This window comes from Muscardinus avellanarius, assembly GCF_963383645.1.
Source record: "Muscardinus avellanarius genome assembly, chromosome: 16".
NCBI classification, from domain to species: Eukaryota; Metazoa; Chordata; class Mammalia; order Rodentia; family Gliridae; genus Muscardinus; species Muscardinus avellanarius.
In genome coordinates this window covers 44968126-44992949 of record NC_137802.1, presented here as the reverse complement: position 1 = coordinate 44992949, position 24824 = coordinate 44968126, and the positions used below count along the sequence as shown (strand labels likewise).

Here is a 24824-nt window from a genome sequence, read left to right as displayed (position 1 = left end):
GGGAATGAAGGGTTTAAGTCCTCCTCCGCCTGCACATGACAAGTTCTAGTTACCAGGAGAGGGCGCTCCTGGCTACCCATGAACAGTGCTGGGTTGGGTTGTGTAGTGGCTAGTCTGAGTTTACCAGCAGTTCCTAATCCTCCCAGCCCTGGAGGCAGGCGCTTTTATTATCTTCATGTAGTAGATCAGGAAACAGACTCAGAGCTGTGAAATGTGGAGCCCAAAGTCAGAGCTAGCTGTTCAGTGGTGGCAGCAGGCTTCAGAGGGAGCCAGGGGTCTCATCAGGGCATCGCTGGACAGGTAACCAGGAAGCAGAAGCAAGAATAACAGGTAATGGTGGTTAGGTTCAGAGATGGACATGATTATGTTTTCTGGCTCCTATTTTAGTGAGCATTTGAAGCTGTTCTCTGGAATGTTGGGATTTTTTGCTTTGTTTCCCAACATCAACTCTTAGATCAAATTATGTCTTTTTGGGGCAGTGCTAGGGAGGAACCCAGGATCTTGTGCATACATAGCAAGTGTTCTACCGCTGAGCTGCATCTCCAGCCTAACTCTTAGGTAAAAAGGTCCATCGTAGTGGGCTTAGGTAGTAAATACCAGAACAGTTAGGCTGCTGGCCCAGAGCTCAGGCCAGGGGGTACTGACTGGCTGGGGCTGTGTTCTGGCAGGCTAGCCCAACAGTTCTGAAATAATTTTTCTGTTAACTTAGCCAGGTCATGCACCCTGCCATTCTCCATCAACCACACCAGGCCTCAGTTATAGGTTGCAATCACCTGTTGCAAACATTTTATTTAGCCCAAGAGATCATGATCCTGACTTGAGGATTTGGTTTTGATTGGTCTTAAGTGGCGGCCCACCCACTTTAGCCCCCCAAGGTGATGCTCATTTGCAGGCAGAATTAGGGGTGTATAGCTCTAGTTGCGTGTGTGTGTGTGTGTGTGTGTGTGTGTGTGTGTGTGTGTGTTTTATCTTTTTGGTGCTGGGGATTGAACCCAGAGGCATCCTGCTTCTGAGCTATACCCCTAGCCCTATTTTGAAACAGGGTCTTGCTAAGTTACTGAGGGTGGGCTCGAACCTGCAGTGTTCCTGTCTCACCCTCCCAAGAACTAGGATTACAGGCATGTGCTCCCCCACCCCCACCCCAAGCCTGGTCTTTCTGTAGGGAGGGTTAGCCCAGCCTGGAGGCTTGGGCTTTTGAGAGTTCTTTAAAATCCTCTCCCTGGCAGGGTCCTTGGGGTCAATATCAGAATTTGGGCCTGGGAGACCTGGGATTGGTAGCGGAGCAGGCTCAGGCAGGTTGGTCCCTTGGAGCTGCACGATATTTATTCTGAAGGGGGGAAGATAGCCTGGGCAGGGAGGCTTCTATATTTTGTAGTGCACAAGCCTGGTTTCCAGGGTGACCATGAACACCACAGTTCTACCAGTAGAGGTGGGAGCCAATACTAGAAAACAGCCAATTGGCAACCAGAGCCCAGTTACCTGGGCCAGAGGGAAGTGGAGGTGGACAAATGCAGGCTGGGAGGGGCCTGGGGGTGAGGGGTACAGAGATCCGGGTCTTCTGGTGGCTATTAGGTTTAGCAGAAGCTCAGCCTGAGCTGGGCGTGGTGGCACACGCTTGTAATCCCAGCGCTCAGGAGGCTGAGACAGGACTGTGGTTCGCAGCCAGCCTCAGCTTAGTGAAGTCCTTTGCAACTCAGTGAGACTGTTTCAAAATAAAGAATAAAAAACAGGGTTGAAGGTGTAGCTCAGAAGTAGATTGCCCCTAGGTTCAATCCCTAGTACTGCAAAAAAAAAAAAAAAAAAAAAAAAGCTGAGCCTGTACCTACCACCCCCTTCTGGAGGTGACAGAGGACCCGTGTGGCTGCCAGGCATGCAGAGGGGAGTGCCCTCTGCAGGACACTAGGGCATGGCCTGCTATTGACCAGGACAAACAGTGCTGGAGGGGTGCCAGGGTTCCTGGGGCAGGTATGGCCCGAGGAGACCCAGTGCTGTAGCTCTGCTGCCTGCCTCAAGGCTGATGCCCTTTCTTGGCACCCCATATAACTGCTTCTCTGTGTGCAGAAACTACCATGGCCATACTTGTGGCTACAGGTGAGTACCTACTGCCATCCTAAGTCACAGGGATGGGACACCTAGAGCAAGGGGCACTGTGTGGCAGGCCCTGACCTCCAAATCCTCTCCCTGTCTGTGCCAAGTTCTACAGTGCCAGTCTTTGATAGCAGAAGAGAACTGGGTCCCGGGGGTTGTGAGTCCAGGCTCCTGGGTCCGTTCCTGCCTCCCCAGACCCGTTTCTAGAGGTGTCTGCTCCCCTCCCTAAGTGTCCCTTACAGAAATCACTCCTTCCCTGGGCTGAAGGGAGACAAGGCAGAAAGGGAGCTGCAAGCCGGGTGTGGTGGTGCATGCTTGTAATCCCAGCATTTGGGAGGAAGGGAGCTGCAAGCTGGGTCGTCCCCACACCCTTTGACTTTTGGGGAGGAACTTCAATCTGAGGAGACGGGCCCATGCAGGCAGGTGTAGGTTATTGCCTTGGCCTCGGGAGGGTGAGTTAGTCCCCAGTGTCCTCTGCTCCGGCCAACATGTAAGCACCTCTCAGCAAGACTTTGCCTGCAGGTTCCCCACCCCAATTCTGACTAAAGGGCCCCTGTGCTCTGGCCCTGGAGGAGGAGTTGTTCAATGAGAAAGGGGCTTTGGGATCTCCTCTGGTAAGCACAGCATCCTCCATCCCGGGTTCCCACAGGGCCATGGGAAGGGCTGAGGACGTCTATGCCAGGCCCCTCCCTGGCCATTGCTGAACACTGTGCGGGGAGCCTCAAGGAAGACCATGGCCTTTCCCCAGCTCCCCACTTCTGTGGGAGGGCAGGTGGCAACTCCAGCACTCAGTCCTCTCCGTGGGGAGGGGACAGGGCACCAGATGGCACCTGTATAGGAAGCAAAGGCAATCTTCTGAGCTGCAGCCACCCACCCCCAGGCTCTGGCCCCCTAACTTGGCACAAAGCCCAGGATGGAGGAGTGGGGACAGGAGGCAGTGGCATTTTCTGTCTTCCCGCAAAAGGTCATCAGAGCCATGAGCCAGGTAATAAGAAAATAAGCCAGCAGGCACAAAGGAGCAGACTCTCCTCACCAAAGTGCACTTGGGACGTGCTGAGGGTCTGAGCATTAGCTGGAACTTGGTGGTGAGGACTCTAGGGAAAGGGCCACTGGGGGCAAGGAAGTGTTTGTGCTCTGCTGTCCCGCATGCTAGCCCAGATCCCGGGCTTCACCTTGAACTGCCCTCCATGATCCCAGGGAGGTGGGCCCTCCCCATCTCAGCACCATGGAGAACCCCAGCCCGAGGGAAGGAGCCAGAAGCCTAGGGTGTGCAGGTGAGTCCTGAAGCCATCAAGGAGCCTAGTGTGGTTAGGGGGACAAGAATGTAGGGAGGGGAAGGCTTCTTGGGTAGGAAGGAGTATGGGACTCCAGTCTTAGTTATTCCTGTTTAGGAAGATCCAGAGGGTGAATAATTGTGGTGGGCTTGTCTGGCCTTCTTGGTCATGGGCAATTCCCAGGCTAGAGGCCAGGGACTGTGTGGGGCTGCTCTGGAACCACAAGTTAACCCTGTAACAGCTGGCCCACCTGCCCAGCCGTGTTTGAAAGAAGGAAGCAAAGCCCAGCAAAGTGGTACACACCTGTAGCCCCAGTATTTGGGAGGCTAAGACAGGAGGATCACAGGTTTGAGGACAGTCTCAGCAACCCAGCAAGATCCCATTTGAAGATAAAATCAGCCAAGCATGGTGGTGCACACTTGTAATCCCACCATTTGGGAGGCTGAGACAGGAGGTTCGCAGACAACCTCAGCTACTTAGTGAGGCCCTCCGCAACTTAAGTAAGACCCGGTTTCAAAATAAAGAATAAAAAATAGGGTAGGGGGTGTAGCTCAGAGTCAAATGCCCCTGGGTTCCATCCCCAAACCTGCAAAAAAAAAAAAAAAAAAAAAAAAGAAGAAAGGGCCACTAGTGGAAAGCCCTAGGATTTGACTGAAGGCCCCATCTGACTTCTCTGTGTAGAGGGAAGGATGGCGGACCCCAGCTGAGGGAGGCCTACCAGGTTCCTGCAGAAGGGTTCCCAGGGAGCCAGCAGCTCTAGGACCCAACTTGTTTCCAGGAAGGACCTGACATGGGAGGAGACTCCAGAAGCAGCAGTCCAAGAAAACAAAGCAATACAGACAGCATGCAGCATGTATTTACATGGAGGGAGGACGAGAGTGGCTCACACTCTTTGCTCTTTCATCCCTCCATCTGCCACCAACCTATGAGGACCTGCACCACTCACTCATCCCAGCAAGAGCCACCTGCCCTGCTCAGGGAGACAGGAGGACTGCAGGTTCGAGGCCAGCAAAACCCTATTTCCAAATAAAAAGGTCTGGAGGTGTAGCTTGGAGGCAGAATGCTCCCAGGTTCAATCCCCAGCACCACCAAAAACATAAAAATTAAAAAACAGGAAGCAGAAAAGAACGTGGGCTTACTGTGTCTAGATCTTGGAGTAGGCAGGAAGATGACATCTGTCACCTACTCTGTCTTACCACTGGAAGTACCTTGGTGTCCCAGGACAGATGGGGCCTGGCATTCTTTCCTGAGGGTCTCCTGCCATCGCACAAGCTCCAGGCTGCAGCCTGCTCCTTCTCACGTGGCTTTGGCAGAGGCGTATCACTGTGCGGCTTCCTCTGTCGCCCCTTCCTCCTCCCAGAGCCCAGCCCTCTGGCCTTTCAGAAGATCAAGGGGTGGGGGTTGGCAGTGACACTCCAGAGCCCAAATTCTTTTCTGGGGGAGTAATGCCAAAATAATTCTCTCCTCAAAACAAGGTCCCCTTCTCAATCCCCACTCCTGTGCACCCCCTTGGTGACATGGGTAAGAACCGTCAAAGCCGCAAGCAGTTCCAACCAGGTCTGTCCCCAAATAAAGCAGACTCGTGACTCCAGCTAGCTTTATTTAGGTCCAGGTCAGGGCTCCACAGTGTTCCACAGCAGTCAGTCTCCTGCAGTCACGTCCAGCAGACTTCCTCCTCAGAAGCCTTGTCATCACCCCAATACCTGATGACTTCGTTATCACTCTCTCCTGTCTTCTGGGCTCTAGCCTCTGTCCAAAGGCCTCAATCGGGACTTCAAAGCATGGCTACCAGTTTGAAGGTGCCCTCAGGTTTGGCAGGAACCACGTGGACAAAGGTCTTATAGAGCACAGCACCCTTGGGCAGACTGGTGACCAGTTCCATAGCCTCCAAGTTGTTGGGATTGGGCACGTAGACGTCCTTAGTGTATCGGACTATCCCCTCCTCCAGGGCGTACAGGCATTTGTTCCTCCCCAGCCCCACCTGCAACACACAGACCCAGCACTGACTGGAGAGCCCACAACACATCTCCCGCAGATTCAGGCCCTGGGGCCAAAGGGAGAGATCGGAGAGCTCCATCTCACATTCCCTCTCCCACAGCCTGACACTCTCTTGCCTTCTGCTTCTTTACTGACTCCATAATAGAGGAGGGAAAAGGAAACCCCAACAGCCAATCCTGGGGGTTGCTCGGTCCCAGTGGATTGATACCTGCAGTCATGTCTATGCAGCTGATCAGAAGCCACACTGGATGGATTCCAACACAGGCCCAGGAAAATACTCTAAATCACTGCCCCTGGGAGCATGATTTATACTTAAAAGAATACTAGAGCTGTCACATTAAACACCAGTTTGTGTATGTTTTCATTTAAGTTTAAGCTCTATGGAAATACAGATCAATGATATATACATATCTAATACATCTAATACATAAACTAATAACAATGATATCAGTTAAAATTTATATAGTACAGCCCGGCGTGGTGGCGCACGCTTGTAATCCCCGCGCTTGGGAGGTGGAGACAGGAGGATCACGCAGGTTCGAAGCCAGCCGCGTGCGCTGGCTTAAGAGACCCTGTTTCCAAATAAAAATATAAAAAGTAGGTCTGGGAGTGTAGCCCGGAGGTAGAAGGGCTTCCAAGAACCCCAGTACCACAAAAATAAATAAATTATATAGTACTTACTATAACACTGTTATAAACAGCTTTTTTCTTTTTTTTTTGGGGGGGGGGTACTACGAATTGAGCCCAGGGGCATTCTACCTCTGAGCTACACCCCCAGCCCTATTTTATTTATTTTGATACAGGGTCTCTTACTGCTTGCTGATGCTGTTCTCAAACGTGTGATCTTCTGTCTGAGCCTCCCAAATACTGGGATTACAGGTGTGCAAGTGTATAGTATATCTCTATCTTTTTTATATGTGTGTAGTACTGGTGATGGAACCTAGGGACATTCTCAGCCACATCCCCAGCCGTGTGTGCTACATCCCCAGGCCTACTTTTTATTCTTTATTTTGAAACAGGGTCTAAATTGCAGAGGGCCTCACTAAGTAAGTGAGACTGGCCACAAACTTCAATATTCCTGTCTCAGCCTTCCAAGTACTGGTATTATAAGCATGCGCCACCATGCCCAGCCCTTTTTATTTTTTGTTTTGAAACAGGGTTTTGCTAAGTTGAAGAGTCTTGCTACACTGCTAAGGCTATCCTCAAGCCTCCAATCCTCTGCCTTAGCCTCCCAAGTACTTGAATTACAGGGGTGCAACCACACCCAGCTCAGTATGTCTGTCTGTCTTTCTTTCTTTCTTTCTTTCTTTCTTTCTTTCTTTCTTTCTTTCTTTCTTTCTTTCTTTTTTTTTAAAGCGGGACTGGGGATGGAACCCAGGGGAATTCTATCTCCGAGCCACACACCCAGTCCTACTTTTTGTCTTTTTAATTTTGAAACTAGGTCTCACTGAGTTGCAGAGGGCCTCACTAAGTAGCTGAGGCTGTCCATGAACCGTGATCCTCCAGTCTCCGCCTCCCAAATGCTGTAATTATAAGCGTGTGCCACCACACCCGGCTAGTATGTATAAAGAACTTCCTTATCTTTTTTTTTTGGTGGTACTGGGGTTCCTGGAAACCTTCTACCTCCGGGCTACACTCTCAGACCCATTTTATATTTTTATTTGGAAACAGGGTCTCTTAAGTCAGCGAGGCTGGCTTCGAACTTGCATGATCCTCCTGTCTCCACCTCCCAAGCGCGGGGATTACAAGCGTGCGCCACCACGCCTGGCTAAGAACTTCCTTATCTTGTGAAGTAATCCTACCTTCTGAAATGGAAATCCCTGTCTAGTATAGATCCAATTGCTGGTGAACACACTCAATTCTATCTTATTAAATTTAACTTATTTTTCAAGCATGAAGTAACTTTTATGCAAAGGAAAAAATTCTTAGAAAACATGCAAAATGAATAAACTGAAATTAATTTCCTAAGACTCAAAAAATATCTGAAATCACCAGGCATCTTGTTCTCCAAGAACTGAGAGTTTGAAAGGAGAACCCAAACCACCAGGCTACCACTACACCAAAGCAAAACACAATCAGGCTACTCCAAAATCACCATGCTTGTTGTTATTGCTGCTTTTAGGTGAAGAAAAAGTATTTACTGAATTTGACTCTAGTAGAATTAAAAACTTTCTTTAGAGTCACAAAAGGAAAATGTCTACTTTTTTGAGGTGGGGGCACTGAGGATTGAACGCAGGGGCATTCTATCTTTGAGCTATACCCCCAGCCCTATTTCACTTTGATTTTGAGACAAGGTCTCTCTAGGTTGATGAGAGTCTCACTAGTTGCTGAGACTATCCTCAAACCTGCAATCCTCCTTTCTCAGCCTCCCAAGTACTAGGATTGTTGGTGTGTGCCACCATGCCCAGCTGGAAAATGTCTACTTTATTAAACTGCAGATCAGGGGGCCAGGATGTAGCTCAGTGGCAAAGTGCCTGCTCTGCAGGTGTGGCACTCTGGGTTCGATCCCCGGTTCCAAAAAAGACAAAAAAAAAAAAAAAAAAAAAAAGAACCCCTTTAAACTGCAGATCAGTAAAAACATTTAAGACTGGGCGTAGTAACACATGCCTGTAATCCTAGTACTTGGGGGGACTGAGACTGGAGGATCACAGGCTCTGGCCAGCAGGCCAGCAGGCACTAAGTAAGACCTTGTTTCAAAATAAAAAATAAACCAGGCGTGGTGGAGCACGCTTGTAATCTCAGCGCTTGGGAGGCTGAGACAGGAGGATGGCACAGGTTCGAAGCCAGCCTCACCTACTTAGTGAGGCTCTCAGCAATTTAGTGAGACCCTGTTTCCAAATAAAGTATAAAGTAGGTCTGAGAGTATAGCCTGGAGGTAGAAAAGCCCCTGGGTTCCATCCCCAGTACCACCAAAAAAAAAAAAAAAAAAAAAAAGAATAAAAAATAGGGCAAGGGGTTTAGCTCAGAGGTCAAATGCCCTTGGGTTCCATCACCAGACCCCCCCCCCAAAAAAAAATAGGGCTGGGGGTGTATCTCAGAGGTAGAATGTGCTAGGTTCAATCCTCAATAGCACTTACACACACCAAAAGAAAACAACAACAACACAGCCAAAAGAATCATGGTTCGCAGGCAGCCTAGCTACTTAGGCCCTTTGCAATTCAGTGAGACCCTGTTTCAAAATAAAGCCTAAAAATATAGGGCTGGGGATGTAGTTCGGAGGTAGAATACGTCTGGGTTCCATCCCCAGTACCACAAAAACAAAAAACAAAAAAACCAGTGTATCACTAAGAACACTGACATCTTGAGAGGATTACTATAGCTTAGTATATTGTGTTTCAGTCCTCAGACAGCTGCAGCTGCCCCATATGTCACATTATAACCCATTTCCCACTCAAAAAAATGAGGCATAGGATGTGCAATGATCTAATGAAGTCAGCTGGACCCTGCCACTCTCTAAGTCTCTGGCATTTCACCTGCAAAATGGGCTCAGGAATCAGAACAATGCTTGGCATATGGTACGCGGGGACCTAATAAATGCAACTGTTATTGTGCTTGGGGCATAGAAAGGTAATCCCAGAGAAGAAAACTACAACTCACGTGGGCACCTGGATGCCAGCGGAACTGGCGCTGAGTCCCCAGGATGTTGCCAGCATGAACATAGTGCCCTGGAAGAGAAGTCCACAAGTGTGCTGAGTCTGGGCCCCAGTGATCGTGGCAGCACACAAAACTGCCAGGAAAACATGCTGGCCCAAGGACTGCACACCAACCTTTAAGCCTGCCCCTAGCTGGAAACCACACCCATGTGCCCCAACACAAGGCTAAGCAACTCCCCAGGCCCCGAGCCCCCCATCTGCCCCTTCAGCTTGGAGCCAAGTGCTACGGTGAGCGGAGGGGAGAGCAGAGGCCAGGCACCTGCATGGGTGCCTTGCTCTCCTCAGGAGCACCAGGCGGCAGGGCAGGGTGCAGCGAGGCAGGGAAGCCACGGCACAGCCTCACCTTCCATTTTCTTGATGCCATAGCGCTTGCCTGGTGACTTTCCACCAAGGTTTTTGGAGCTGCCACCTGTCTTCTTGGATGCATGTCTCATGGCAAGAGCTGTAGCTGGAGTGGGGCTCAACAGGGCTGTAACTACAGAAAAAGCAAAAACACTGTTCAGAGAGGCTCCCAAGCAGACTCTTGCTCTGCCTCTACGGGCCACTTGCGGAGCTGAGCGGCAGTGGAGAAGGTGAGACAGACGTGTGAGGGAAGCAAAATGCTGTGCGTGAGATTTCAGGGAACACCTGGACGCCGCTTGCCTTCTCCCGGAGCAGGGGACAACCCACTGCTTGTATTATCCAGGGTGTAAGCATGGCACAGGGCGGTGGGGGGAGTGACAAGAGGGGGCAGTGGAAAAAAACACCAAAATAAACATCATATGCTCTGGGTCCTGGCACACTGAGTCCTGCTGGGGAGGAACAAACACCACAGAAACCAAAGAAGCCAGCAAGAGGACACCCCAGTGCTGCCTGCTTCAGAGCCTCACTCACTCTCCTGCCTCAAGGAGAGGCACAGACCGCTTGGAGCCCAGCAACGGACACCCAGAGGGAGGCTTCTGCTTCAGTTTCTCCCCCCACTCTTAGCTACCTGTGCACCCACTGCACACCAGATCCTTGCACACAAAAAGGGCAGCTGGCCAGAGTGTGGCTCCCACAGGTTCCTGACCATTTCAGAAAACTGGGCCCTTTCTTCCCAAAGCCCATCAAGGAAAGGTCCAACCAAGACAAACTGTGTGTGTGTGTGTGTGTGTGTGTGTGTGTGTGTGTGTGTGTGTGTGTTGTACTGGGGATCAAACCCAGAGCCCTTTCTTCCCAAAGCCCATCAAGGAAAAGTCCAACCAAGACAAACTATGTGTGTGCGTGTGTGTGTGTGTGTGTGTGTGTGTGTGTGTGTTGTACTGGGGATCAAACCCAGAGCATTCTACCTCTGAGATCCACCCTCATTCCTATTTTATTTTTCATTTGGAGATAGGGTCTTGCTAAGTTGCTGAGAGCCTCACTAAGTTTCTGAGGCTAGCTTTGAACCTGTGATCTTCCTGTCTGTTTCCCAAGTACTGGGAACACAGCTGTTAAACAAGCCCCACAAGATCAACACACTTAATCTGAGAAATTAATCTGAACTCTCTACACTCATCCAAGGTGCTCAATGGCATTTATTTTAAAAAGGGGAAATAAGCCGGGTGTGGTGACGCACGATTGTAATCCTAGCATTCAGGAGGCTGAGACTGGAGGATCGCGGTTCTCCGACAGCCTCAGCTACTTCGTGAGGCCCTCTGTAACTTAGTGAGACCTTGTTTCAAAATAAAGAATCAAAAATAGGGCCGAGGGTATAGCTCAGAGGTCCAATGCCCCTGGGTTCCATCCCCAGACCCGCAAAATAAAATTAAATAAATAAAAAGAGGAAATAAACTCAAATTCATATTAACATGGAAACTCCTTGCTTTATGAAGCACGCCTAAGACTGGCAGGCCTTGCTTTCAAGTCTCCAGGCACAGGCATGGTCTGCGAACTATGCAGGGTCTTTGGAGAAACTCTATGGGTGTCTGGAGCATCTAAATTCAGAGTGAGTTCATGAAGCCTAGGATTCTGAAGTTTCAGAACAGAAGCTAGCTGAAACAAAGGACCACAGATAAGAACTCACAGAAATAACAAATGTTTAGCAACAGGATCTAGCTATTTATTTACTTAATTTTTGCAGTACTAAGGATTGAACTCAGGGGTGTTCTACCTCCAAGCTACACCCCCAGCCCTATTTTTTATTCCTTATTTTGAAACAGGGTCTCACTAATTCGAAGAGGGTGGAAGTAGCTGAGGCTGGCCGTGAACCTGAGCGATCCTCCTGTCTCCGCCTCCCAAGTACTAGGGTTACAAGTGTGCGCCACCACACCAGGCACTAGTTACCTTTATTTTTTATTTGGTGGTACTGGGGTTCCTGGAAGCCCTTCTACCTCTGGGCTACACTCCCAGACCTTTTTTTTTTTTTTACATTTTTATTTGGAAACAGGGTCTCCTAAGCCAGCACACGCAGCTGGCTTTGAACTTGAACCTGCGCGATCCTCCTGTCTCTGCCTCCCAAGCGCGGGGATTACAAGCGTGCGCCACCACGCCCGGCACTAGTTATCTTTAAACAGCTATTCATTTACTCACTTATCAACTTTAGGAACTGGGCTTTTGCTTTACCTACATCATCTCATTGGAAATCTTTGCTGTGCTTAGCACTCCCATCCTCTGCTCAGGCAGAATCCAAGGAGTCAGTGCAGACGCCTTCTCCTTGCTCCCCTCACACATCCGGTCCACCAGCAAGCTCTACGGGTTCTAGCTCCAGAACAGATCTCAGATCCATCCACTTCCCTCCAAGTTCACCGCACTGCTGACATCTTGACTAAACCATCTCTCATCAGGGCTACTATTATGGCTTCCCATCTGGATTCCTTCAAAACCCAGCCCCCAGGATGGAACCTAGAGCCTCCCCCATGCTAAGCAGACACTCTTCTGAGTTCTATCCCCAGCAACCCCTACCTCCCTGTCCTTTTTTTGGTACTGGGGATTGAACCCAGCAGCATTCTACCTCTAGCCCTTTTTATTTTTTATCTTGAAACAAGGTCCATAATTTGCTGGTTCTGGCCTCCAACCTGTGATTCTCCTATCTCAGCCTCCCAAGTACTGGGATTACTGGTATGCCCCCCCAACCTGACTTCCCTTTTAACTTATATAAGAACAGTTTGCTTCTCAAACTATAAAACTAGATCAATTCTATAAAACTAGTCATTCTGCTGCCTACTCTATAGAGGACTAGGCTTCTTCATGTCCTTTAGATCCTAACTCAGTTGTTAATCTCAGGGGATTTTTCTAATCATCCAAGCTAAAAAGAAACAATCTTCCTTTCTTCACAGTGCTTGTTACAACTTACAACTATTTTGTTTATATGTGCTAATTACTTTATCTACTAGAAAGAACGATCCCCTTCACCTTTTCTTCTGATATTAACATCCACCAGTGTCTGGCACAAAGACTTAAATCTGTTGAATGAACAGACTGATTTTTTTTGGTGTGTGTTTGGCATTCTACTTTCAAGCCCCTCTGTTTTCACATGTGTGTGTGAGAGAGATACATACAAACACACTGGGGACTGTGTATGTGAGAGATACATCCATACATACATACACAAACACACACACACACACCGGGGATTGAATTCAGGGTGAGCTACACCCCCAGCCTTATTTTTTATTTTTATTTTGAAACTGTCACTAGGTTGATGAGAGTCTCACTACTGGCCAAGCCTGTCCTCACATCTGCAATCATCCTCCGGTCTAAGCCTCCCAAGTACTGGGATTACAAGGGTGCACCACTACACCTAGCTTCACATTTTATTTTGAAACGGGGTCTCGCTGAATTGCTGGGGCTGGCCTTGAACTTGTGATCCTCAGGTGTCGGCTTCCCAAATACTGGATTACTCCCAAGTACTGGATTATTGGCGTGTGCCAACTGCGCCGGCTTAACTTTTGAACTCAGTCCTTTTCACAGATGAAGGGGTCCACGAAAACCCAAAAGGGGAAACGGCTGGGCAGCGTCACCGACCGTCAGAGACACTGTACTGGTGCAACAGGGAAGGACACGCGCTCCGCCCCGCCCAGGACACGTCACGTGATCGACCACAAAAGGCGGGGTCCCCTTCCCCACGCTCTCCCTCTCTAACCCCATCGTGCTCCATTTATTCCCCCCACGCCTGCAGGGCCCTCCGCGAGGGCCAGTCTCCACCTCCCGGCCTCCCTGTTGGTTCACCGTCCCGTTACCCGCTGCCCGCGTCCTCAGAGCCAGCGCCGCCGACGCCATATTTGTCTCACACTCGCTTCCGGTCTTGGAAGCCTACTTCCGCTACCGAGAGATCTACTTCCGGGTCCTGCCTGTCTGTTGAAAAGTGGCGCGAGAAGTGGCAGGTGAGCGCGCGGGTCTCGGGCCGTCTGCGGATCGCGGCTGCTCCTGAGCCGCGTTTCTCAGGGATTGGTGGCCCGGGGAGTTGTGCAGCCTGGTCCGCAGGGCCCGGCTTGGCCCACTCCCCGATTTTGCGGGAGTCAGCCAAGGCCCAGGGAGGGGACGGGGTTGAAGCCTCCTCCCTCGTCATTCAATTTACTGTACTCCGCCAAATTAACTGTGCTAGGACGGGGCGTGATGGCGGACGCCTGTAATCTCAGTGCCTGGGAGGCTGACTGTAGGATCGCAGCCTCAGCAATTTAGCAAAGCTCTCAGCAACCCAGGGAGACCCTGTTTCAAAACAAAACAAAAGGCTGGGGTATAAGTTGAAGGCAGAATGGCCCCGGGTTTAGTTCTCAGTACCACAAATAATTAAATAAACTGAGCCAGGTACTGTGATAATCGCGGTAAATGCTGTATTTAATTATCACATACCAGTAGAGTTGGTGTTATTCCTGTTATACTCAAGAAGAAACCTAGGCCGGGGAAGGGTACATACATGTCTTATCCAGGGCCACATCTACAGTGTTAGTAAATATTTGTTCTAAGAATGATTAGCATGTCACCTAGCAAAATTCTAATCCTAATTTTCATAAGAGAATATTGAAAATATGCCCAAATATTTGAACACAGATGTCTACAACATTATTACCAATAGACAAAAAGCAGAAAGAAACCAAATGGCCATCAAGTATGAATGGATAAACAATGTCGTAAATCCATACAATGGAAGCTAAATGAAGCTAAATGAAAGAAATGTCTCAAAAGGCCACACATTGAATCCAGAGTAGGCAAATCTGTAGAGATAGATTTGGGGCTGTCAGGGTTTGACTTTTGTGGGTGGGGGGTTGAACCTAGGGCCTCCCACTGAGCTGATCCCTGCCCTTTTTCCTTTTTATTTAATTTGAAACAAGCTATCTTACATTGTCCAGGCTAGCCTGGGATTTATTCGCACCCTGCCAGAACCTCCTGGTTCAGCGTAGCTGGGATTATAGGCATGCACCACTGCACCTGGCTGGGATAGTGACTGCTTAACGGCTATAAGGTTTCTTTTTGAAGTGATAAAATGATTTGTTTGTTTTTATTTTGGTAGTACTGGGGATGGAACCCAAGAGCTTTCTACCTCTGAGCTATACCCCCAGCCCTATTTTATTCTGCAACAGGACCTCACTAAGTTCTGAATGGCCTCATCTGTGATTCTCCTGCCTCAGCCTCCAAGTATTAGGATTAGGATTACAAGCATGTGCCACCACACCTGGCTAAGGTGTTTTTTGTTTGTTTGTTTTTTGGTGCTGGAGATCAACCAGGGCCTTACCACAGAGCTGCATTCCCAACCCTGATAAAAATGTTTTGAAATTACAGTGTTGATCTTTGCACAACATTGAATGTACTAAAAACCACTAAACTGTGTGTTTTGTTCTCTTTTTGCAGTTCTGGGTATTAAAACCAGGCCATTTTGCATACTAAACAAGCAGTTTACCATTAACGTTTCCTCTGCCCTTAAACTGTACATTTTGAAACGATATACATTATGTATGTGTCAATACATTAATTAATAATTATGTGTCAGGTTTTTTTTTTTTTTTTTTTTTGCAGTACTGGGGATTAAACCCAGGGGTATTCTACCTCCAAGCTACACTGCCACCCCTATTTTTCATTCTTTATTTTGAAACAGGGTCTCACTGTGTTGGAAAGGGCCTAAGTGTCAGCTGAGACTGGCCTCGAACCATGATCCTCCCATCTCAGCCTCCCAAATGCTGAGATCAAAAGCGTGTGCCACTGTGCCCGGCAGTTTTGTTTTTTTTTTAAAGATGAATTGAGGTCTCCATGTCAAATGCAGAGACCAACAAGGTAATGGTGTTGAGTCTTGTTACTACTCCCAGTAAGACTTTGTAAATTAGTAACTCTGTTTTTACTTCACTTTGACCTAGAAAAGATTTGAGGAAGAATGCTAGTGTAGCTGTTCTTAGTTCCAGGTTGAATGTGTTGAGGTGTGTCCTATTTCTTTTGTTTTCTAATTCTCAGTATCTCATATTTATTTTCATAAAGCTTGACTATATAAGCACACAACTCAACTGGCTATAGTGATGCACACCTGTAATCCTAGTACTTGGGAGGCTGAGGCAGGAGGTTGCAAGTTCCAGGGCAGTTTTCAGTAGCTTAGTGAGACTCTATTTCAAAATAAAAAAATAAAACGGGTCTAGGGATATAGCTTGGAGGTAGAATACCCCTGGGTTCATTCTCAAGTTCCACACAAAAAAGAACACATCTAGCTGGGATATGCCTGTAAACCTATTACTTAGGAGGCTGAGACAGGAGGATCACAGGTAAATTTGAAGCCAGACTGAGCAATTTAGTGAGACCTTCAGCAACTTAGCAAGAACTTGTTTTAAAATAAAATTTAAAAAATTTTAAAGGGCTGCAGGTATAGCTTGGAGGTAGAATACCCCTGGGTTCAATCCCCAGCAGCAGCAACAACTACAAAAAGAACCAGCTGGATGTAGTAGCACACACTTGTAATCCCAGGACTTGGGAGGCTGAGATAGGATCTCAAGTTGTAGTCAGCCTCAGCAACTTAGTGAGGCCCTCTGCAACTAGTGAGACGTTGTCTCAAAGTAAACAATGAAGGCCGGGTGTGGTGACACCTGCTTGTAATCCCTGTGCTTGGGAGGCTGAGACAGGAGAATTGCACAGGTTCAAAGCCAGCCTCAGCTACTTAGTGAGGCTTTCAGCAACTTAGTGAGACTCTGTTTCCAAATAAAATATAAAATAGGTCTAGGAGTATAGCCTGGAGGTAGAAAGCCCCTGGGTTCCACCCCCAGTATCATAAAAAATTAATTAATTAAATAAAATAGGGCTGGGGGTGTAGCTCAGAGGTACAATGGCCCTGGGTTCAGTCCCCAGTACCCCCCCACACACACACACACAACCATCTAATGACCCAGATTGCGCACTACCATCTATGTCTCATCTCTCTTTTCCTTTTAGGCGATTCATCTACTAGCCCACCTTGATGGCTCAGATGAAGTCATCGCTCTCTCTGGAATCCAGTGAAAGTGACTGCGAGGAGTTGCCAACGTTTGCCTTTTTGAAGCAGGAACCATCTTCATCCAAGAGGAGTCAGCCTCCGAGGACAGAGAGGATCATAGTGGTTGACACCTCCGATTCTGAGGCCTCCCGTCCTGCTTCACTAGGCTTGAAAGGCCCACCAGCTGTCCCAGATGCAGCAGAGACAGCACTGGTCAGTGTGCTAAGCAGCGAGAGTGAGGATGAAGAGGAATTTGTCCCCCTGGCTGAGCGGCTCACCTGTAAGTTTTTGACACACAAGCAGCTGAGCCCCGAGAACTCTATTTCCCCAGTTAAAAATGTTTTAGATTATCAAAATAATGAAGAAGCATCATATGACTGGAAAAAGCAGCCCTTTCCAAAGATCCCTGGCGTTCTCTTCCACACCTTGGAGAGGACTGCATCAGGTAACCAGGACCCTATCCTTGACAGTCCATGCCATGAGCTTCCAGCCTGCCAGTCTACCTGTCTTGTCCAAAACAACAGGCTGGCAGTCGCTGAAACAAGTTCTGACATCCCCCACCCTCAGAAGAGAACCAAGCACAGTCAGAAGGTCCAGAGAAGAGGCTCTCAGGGATGCCGGCGGAAGGGACAAGCAAGCCAGAAGGAAAACACCCCGAGACAACAGGAAAGAAGGAAGAAGGCAGCAGCAGGGAACAGGCTGAAGGCCCAGAGGCCGGAGGAATGCTTGAAGCACATCATCGTGGTGCTGGATCCAGGTCCTCCTAGCATCTGTCTCTACCCGGAGCTGAGCTGCTTCCTGGACCACCTCTGACCGGCCCTTTTTCTGTTGCAGTGCTTTTACAGATGGAAGGTGGGGGCCAGCTCCTGGGGGCGCTGCAGTCCATGGAGTGCTGCTGTGTCATTGAAGCACAGGCCGTGCCTTGCAGTATCACCTGGAGGAGAAGGGCAGGGCCCGCTGAGGTAAGGGTTTCCCAGCTGGCGGTTCTCTCGCTCTGCACCCCTTAAAAGTGCAGGGTCAGTAATGCTCTTATTGCCTGTTGCAGCATGCTTGGTGGCGCACACTTGTAATCCTCGCACTTGGGAGGTGGAGACAGGAGGATTGCGCAGGTTCGGAGCCAGCTGTGCTGGCTTAAGAGACCCTGTTTCCAAAGAAAAAAATATAAAATAGGTCTGGGAGTGTAGCCCGGAGGTAGAAGGCCTTCCAGGAACCCCAGTACCACCAAAATAATAATAATAATAATAATAATAATAATAATAATAACCACCAAAATAATAATAATGATGATGATAATGATAATGATAATGCTCTTATTTTAAAGGCTCTATATCATTCAGTGCTGCAACAGGAAAACAGGTGGCACAATTTGGGATAATGTGAGGAGGGACTGTTCTCCAAGGCCCCGGCGGGGATCAAGGAAACCACAAAGGCCAGTGCAGTAGCTCAGGGTCTTGACAGCAGAACTTGGGGCTTCTTCACCTCAGTACTGTTGATGTTTTAGGTCTGATAATTCTTCATAAGGCGCTGTCTGTCCTGTGCACTACAGAATGTTTAGCAGTATCCGTGGCCTCTACTCACTAGATGGCTATAGAACGCCTGCCAGTCATGACAATCATGAGTGTTCTTTGGGCCAGGCATGGTGGCGCATACCTGTGATCCCAGTACTTGGAAGGCTGAGACAGGAGGATTGCAGATTCGAGGACAGCCTCAGCGAGTAATGAAACTCTGCTCAACCTAGTAAGACCCTGTTTCCGAATACAATAAAAAGAGCTGGACATGTAGCTCAGAGGTAGAATGCCCTCCCTGGGTTCAATCCCCAGTACCAAAAAAAAAGTTTGTGAGGAAGATGATACCTGGTTGAGAGCCAGTGGCCTAGCTGTTCCCATCACTGAGCTGAGGGCTGAGGGGAGGAGGTGGTCAGCAGAACCCAGAAGAATATAGAGGGCCACCTCCAGAGAAGCTGTGGCCTCTGGTGGAGGGGTATCAAAGGCCAGATGACCCGTCCAGAAGGGAGCCAGGGAAAGGAGCCCCCAATGGCTCTCTTTCTTCCCTCCAGCTGGGAGCCTGAGGGACGATCTTCACATCTGTAGAGACCTCCAGGGGCTGAGTGGGGCAGAAGGGATAATCCACATAGGGTTCCTAGTTCTCTGACTGGGCTTGGCGGGGGTGGGGGCTGTGTGTGAATCCCAGCTTCATGGCTTTATTGCTGTGACATCTCCTTCAGGCCCTCTGTTGTGGAAACTGAGTAACCTGTGCCAGCACCCGGTAGGCTCCAGTGCACCATGAGGCTCCCCGGCGCCACTTAGCTGTCCTGACTCCTGCCTGAATCCAAATGCTCCACCTGTTATTTTCTTTTCTTTTCTTTTCTCTTCATGTGTGTGTGGTACTAGGGGTTCAACACAGGAGTGTTCTACCTCTGAGCTAGACCCTCTTTCCTTTTTTTTTTTTTTTTTTTTTGAAACACAGCCTCACTAAGTTACTGTGGCTGGCCTTGAACCTGTGATCCTCTTGTGTCAGCCTCCCAAGTACTGGGATTACATGCATGCTCCACTGCACCAACTTCTACCCCCTTTTTTTTTCTCAAAAGTTTAGAAGTATCAGTTTAAGATTTTTCCCTCTTGGTGGTACTAGGGGTGGAACTCATGGGCTTTCTACCTCTGGGCTACACTCCCAGACCTATTTTATATTTTATTTGGAAACAGGGTCTCACAAAGTTGCTGAGAGCCTCACTAAGTAGCTGAGGCTGGCTTCGAACCTGCGCGATCCTCCTGTCTCAGCCTCCCCAGCACGGGGATTACAAGTGTGTGCCACCACGCCCAGCCCCCCTCATTTTTTGGATCTCTTACTTTCTCAGTAACTTAGACAAAGCACCAACCCTTTTTTACTTGGGGATATTAGCAAACCTTTATATTCATGGAGCAGTTTATCCTTTTTTTTTTTAAGGTAGTACTAGGGATGGAACCCAGGGGCCTTCTACCTCTGGGTTACACTCCCAGACCTATTTTATATTTTTTATTTGGAAACAGGGTTTCTTAAGCCAGCGGAGGCTGGCTTCGAACCTGCGCGATCCTCCTGTCTCAGCCTCCCCAGCACGGGGATTACAAGCGTGTGCCACCACGCCTGGTGCAGTTTATCCTATCAAGGTGCTCCCGCATCCTTTCTTGCGTTTCTACCACAGTTATCACATGAGGTAGGAATTCTCTGCACACCATAAATGGGGAAATGAGCTCCGAGGAGTTAAAAGCCTGGTTTGGATCACAGCTGGAGCTGCAGCCCAGAGCACCGGCCTCCTGCACTTCCCTATACAAGGGGTTTTGCTTTTGCTTTAGAGACCCAATTAGAAAACTTTCTGCAAAAGTCCTGCACCTCACTCACTCCGTAACTGTGTGGCTGTTGGCTATTGGCCTTGAAACACGCTTGGCTTTAACAATACCCAGCGATTATACAGAGGTGCCGTCCTCAAGTCCTCACGGACTGAGGTTTCCCTTGTGATTTTGCCGCTCAAATCTGTGTGCCCCACAGCATCTACTTTCAGAGTCAGAGTCACTTATTTGTTCCCTCCATCCTCTTCAAAATGGCACAGAAAATGCCAGTTGCTCCCTAGCCCCTTTCAACTTGCTAATTGTTTTTCTTTTCTTTCCCTCTCTCCCTCCACCCCCTTCCTTCCTGTGTCTTTGCTTTCTTTTTCAGTGCTGAGAATAGAACCATGGGCCCCTTGCTAGGCAGGTGCTCCACCTCCGAGCCACTCCCCTTTCCTATTCAGTGTTTCTGAGATGCTCGCACCAGGGCGGAACCCTCAAAGGCTGGGAGAGATGGGGTTACTGACAGCTACTTCTCTTTCTTTTATTCATTTGCTCTCCAGGGATGCTCCACGCTAAGCTACCTCATTCCTACCCCCTTTAATGTTAAGACACAGTCTCATCAAACTGCTCAGGCTGATCTTGAACTTGCAATTGTCCTACCTCAGCCTCCTGAGTGGCTGTGATTCTGGCATGTGCCCGGCACGAGTGGCTGTTTCTCCCTACCATGTCTTCATTCAAGAACATAAAGGAAGCAGGTGTGGTGGCCCATGTTCTGTCATCCCAGCTACTAGGGAGGCTGAGGCAAGAGCATCAAAAGTTCAGGAGACCTTGAAATAAATAAGAAATAAAAAATAAAATAAGAGCCAGGCGTGGCGGCGCACGCTTGTAATTCAGCGCTTGGGAGGCTGAGACAGGAGGATCGCACAGGTTCAAAGCCAGCCTCAGCTACTGAGTGAGGCTCTCAGCAACTTAGTGAAACCGTTTCCAAATAAAATATAAAATGGGTCTGGGAGTATAGCCTGGAGGTAGAAAGGCCCTGGGTTCCACCCCCAGTACCACAAAATAAAATAAGAAACGGCTGGAGCTGGGCATGGTGTTGCATATTTGTAATCCCAGTACTTGAGAGGCTGAGACAGGAAGATTGCTGGTTCGAGAATAGCCTCAGCAACCAAGACCCTGTTTCAAAACTAAGAAAGTAAAAAGGGGCTAGGGGTGTAACTCATAGGTAGAATGCCTCTGGGTTCAATCCCCACTTCTACACACACAAAAATAAGGAATGGCCAGGTGTGGTGGTGCACACCTGTAACCCCAGTATTTGGGAGGCTGAGACAGGAGGGTGGCAGGTTCAAGGAGAGCCTCAGTAACATAGTAAAACTCTCAGCAACCTAGTAAGACCCTGTTTCAAAATGAAAACTAAAAAGAGCTGGGGTATGGTTCGGAGGTACACTGCTCTTGGATTCAATCCTCAATACCCAGAAAAATAAGGGCGGGATAGAGTTCAGTGGTGTAGTGCTTGCCGAGCATGCGCAAGGACCCAAGTTCTACCCCTAGAACTGCAGAAGCGGGGGGGGGGGGGGGGGGGGGGCTTCTCAAGGACTGGGGAATTCATTCACCAGGAAGACCTGGGCTGCTCACCAGGGCTCCACGCTTGCTGACCTGCCGCATACTGTTCTGGGCTCTTTGCAGGACGGAGAGGACTGGATGGAGGAGCCAATGGTCCTAGTGTTGCTCCTGGCCGAGGCTTTTATGTCCATGATCCACAACTTAACGCAGGTGGGCAGGGGCGGGGGTGGGGCTGAGGCTGGCACAGCACGCCCACCCACTCTTACTCAGGAGCCCGGGGAGCTGGTGCTCATGTGCTTTCTGCTGCTTCACGCAGGGAAGTCCCGGCAGCACTGAGAGGGGGAACGAAACACTCCGGAGCTTCATAACTGACGCCACGGCGAGGACGGGCGGGAAAGCTCTATCACTGGTTATTCTGGATCAGGAGAAGTGCTTCAGGTTTGGGCTTGCCCTGGAGACTGGAGTGTTTAAGGGGCGGCTCCTGGCTGAGTTGACTCATCCTCTGGGAGAGGCTCTGCGAGATGGTGTCCCTGAGGAGCCCGTGGGACAGGCTGTCCACTTGGCCTGAGCACAGCCTGATGCTGCCCTCCTTGACTCTCTCCCCTGCTGCAGAGCCCAGAGGCATCCAAGAAGGAAACTGGGGGTGGGAAGTGCCCAGGCCAAGGAGAAGCAGCAGAGACAGGAGCCCCGCGCAGGGCCTCTGGTGTCCCGGGCCCGCATGGAAGAGGTAGGAACTTCCCGTTGCCCGAATTAGGTGTGTGCTCACTGGCCAGCTAACCTGATTTGCCCAGTAGATGCTGGCTTCTGCATTGGCACTGAGCGGGAGAGAATGCCACCCCGGGAGCTGAGGGCAGGGGTGCGGCCCCAGTGGAGAGAGCGACTTCCAGCTCTCCAGCCTCCGGTTGCTTTGGGCTGTCTAGGCATTGGTAGATCTGCAGCTACACACCGAAGCCCAAGCCCGGATTGTGCAGAGCTGGAAAGAGCTGGCCGACTTGGCCTGCACCTTCACCAAGGCCGTAGCTGAGGCGCCTTTCAAGTGAGTGCCCCGCAGGTCCAGCCTGGGGGTTGGGGGGGCTTGCCTTTGACCATGGTTCTTGCAGCCAAAGAAAATCACCCTTTCCTCTAAACTGTGGTCAGCCTACTGTCTGTCTCTATTTTTATTTTGGTGATGCTTGGGATTAAACTGAAGGGCATTCTACCTCTGACCTATACCCCCCAAGCCCTCTATTTTTAAGCAGGGTCTTAGCCAGGTATGGTGACACACACTCGTAATCCCAGTACTTGGGCAGACCGAGACAGGAGCCTCACAGGCTCAAGGACAGCGTGAGCAATTTTGTGAGGCTCTCAGGAACTTAGTGTGACCCTGTTTCCAAAAAAAATAAAGTAGGGCTGGGAGTAGAGCCTGGAAGTAGAAGGCCCCTGGTTCCACCCCCAGTACCACAAACAAACAAAAGAACAAATAAAACAGGGTCTTAGTAAGACATGTTGGTGCATGCCTGTAATCCCAGTACTTGGGAGGCTGAGACAGGATTGCAGGTTTGAGGCCAGCCTCAGCAATAACTTACCAAGACTGTTTAAATTTATTTTTTATTTTTTTCAGGTCTGGGGATGGAACCCAGAGGCATTTAACCTCCAAGCTATACCCCCTGCCCATTTTTTTATCCTTTATTTTGAAACAGGGTCTGAGTTGTGGAGGGCCTCACTAAGTAGCTGAGGTTGTCTGCGAACCACGATCCTCCTGTCTCAGCCTCCGGAATGCTGGGATTACAAGCATGCGCCACCACATCCGGCTATGAGACTGTTTAAATTTAAAATCACACACACACACACACACACACACACACACACACACACACACACACACGTTCTTTTCTCAGCCTCCCGCTGTGCCCAGCTCCATTCATTGTTTGGGGTTTTTTTGTTTTTTGGTAGTATTGAGGATTGAACGTAGAGGCATTCTACTTCTGGGCTGCACCCCCAGCCCTATTTTCTGTGGTGGTGAGAACTGAATCCAGGGCATTCTCTGAGCTACATTTCTAGACTGACTTTATTTGGAAGCAGGGTCTCACTGCTGAGTCTGTCCTCAAGCCCGCGATCCTCCCGTCGCGGCCTCCCATGTACTGGATTGCAGGCGTGCACCGTCACACCTGGCTTCCCACTGTCCCTCTTTTGAGGCAAAAGGAACTGATCTCATGTTGGAGAGTCTTAGAGCCCTCTAACCCAGTCCCTTCTGGAATATTCCCAGTTTATAAGCCAAAGAATACAGCACCTCCTCTTGTAGTGAGAGACTAGATGTAGTGTTTAAGGGAATCCGCAGCTACTGCTGTGTATGCGAACAAAGTGTGCACTGAGCTCACTGAAGGCTCCCGCCACCCGGACACACACCGCCCCCTCCAGCTGGCGCAGAGGGCTGTGGTCCTCTGCTGGAGCGGGAGGAGCAACAGGCAACTCAGCTCCTCACTTGCCATCTGCAGGAAGCTTCGCGATCAAACTAGCTTCTCCTTCTGCCTGGAGAGCGACTGGGCTGGGGGGGTGAAGGTGGACCGCGCCGGCAGGGGTCTCGCCCTGGTTTGGAGGAGACAGATTCAGCAGTTGAACCGAGTCAGCCTGGACATGGCCAGTGCCATCGTGGATGCCTATCCCTCCCCACAGCTCCTGGTACAGGCATGTATTCCAGGGGTCACCCCCTACTGCCCCCATGGACAGCACTGTTGAGGGCCCAAGAATGAGTGTGGTCAGCAGTGTGGCTTGACTACGTTGTTCATGCTGACCCGGGGAGGGAGGGCAAGTTCGCATCCCCCTAACCAAGCCTGCCAGCCTCCTGGTTCACAGATGAGGATAACCATGGATGCATACAGTATTAAGAGGTCATTTCCTACTTTCAGGCTTATCAGCGGTGTTTTTCGGACCAAGAGCGCCAGAATTTGCTGGCTGACATCCAGGTGCGCCGTGGGGAAGGTGTAACATCCACCTCCCGCCGTGTTGGGCCAGAACTGTCCAGACGAATCTACCTTCACATGACCACTCTGCAGCCAGATCTCTCTTTAGACAGTGCTGACTGACACTAGCCCAGGCGGCCAGAAAGAAGGCTGGTGTCCACCTCCCGACCTGGGAACCTGGCTCGCGAAGGTGCCTCCTCTGGAGCAGGAGCGGGTGCAGCCTAGTCCTTCCCCGTCCCATCCCCTCCTGTGAGCTCAGCGCAGAAGGCCACGTTAGACACTTTCCTCTGTTCCTTTCCCAGCAAAAATCGGCTGCCATAATAAACCAGCCCCACCCCAGCCAGCCCTCAAAACACAAGAAACAAAAAGACCACTCAGACACAGATTTAATCATTGTAGAAATCCAAAAGAATCTGCATCGGATCTCGAGGTCGGAGTGAACTCTTGTCTGCAGGCTGGCTGACCTGGGCTCAGCCACGAGCTGCCTCAACCAGCCAAGGAGCTATGATGACTTCTGCATTATCATGGTATCACCGTGTGTACTGTGTGTTTAGTTTCAATAAAGCATTTGTACCAATGGCTCTGGAGCTTGGAGGAAGACTAAAGGAATGTGTAGTGATTCT

The 24824-nt window shown here is 49.7% G+C and overlaps 2 protein-coding genes across 3 annotated transcripts; one reads left to right on the top strand and one right to left on the bottom strand.

The window, feature by feature from the left end:
• Positions 1 to 5136: 5136 nt before the first annotated feature.
• On the bottom strand, positions 5137 to 13231 carry MRPL27 (mitochondrial ribosomal protein L27; the record flags this gene model as incomplete). The annotated part of the gene is made up of 4 exons (XM_080713299.1): positions 5137 to 5343; positions 8958 to 9025; positions 9357 to 9488; positions 13192 to 13231. 4 exons carry the CDS (start codon positions 13229 to 13231, stop codon positions 5137 to 5139), a joined length of 447 nt encoding a protein of 148 aa, XP_080569425.1.
• A 3151-nt stretch (positions 13232 to 16382) lies between these two features.
• EME1 (essential meiotic structure-specific endonuclease 1) lies at positions 16383 to 24324 on the top strand (the record flags this gene model as incomplete). Of its 2 annotated transcripts, none has more annotated exons than XM_080712943.1 (8): positions 16383 to 17154; positions 17232 to 17350; positions 21386 to 21472; positions 21579 to 21700; positions 21875 to 21989; positions 22183 to 22298; positions 23737 to 23926; positions 24148 to 24324. In XM_080712943.1, 8 exons carry the CDS (start codon positions 16383 to 16385, stop codon positions 24322 to 24324), a joined length of 1698 nt encoding a protein of 565 aa, XP_080569069.1. The 2 variants fall into 2 exon arrangements, with proteins under 2 accessions (XP_080569069.1, XP_080569068.1); XM_080712942.1 differs by having other exon boundaries at positions 17232 to 17359.
• Between the last annotated feature and the right edge of the window lie 500 nt (positions 24325 to 24824).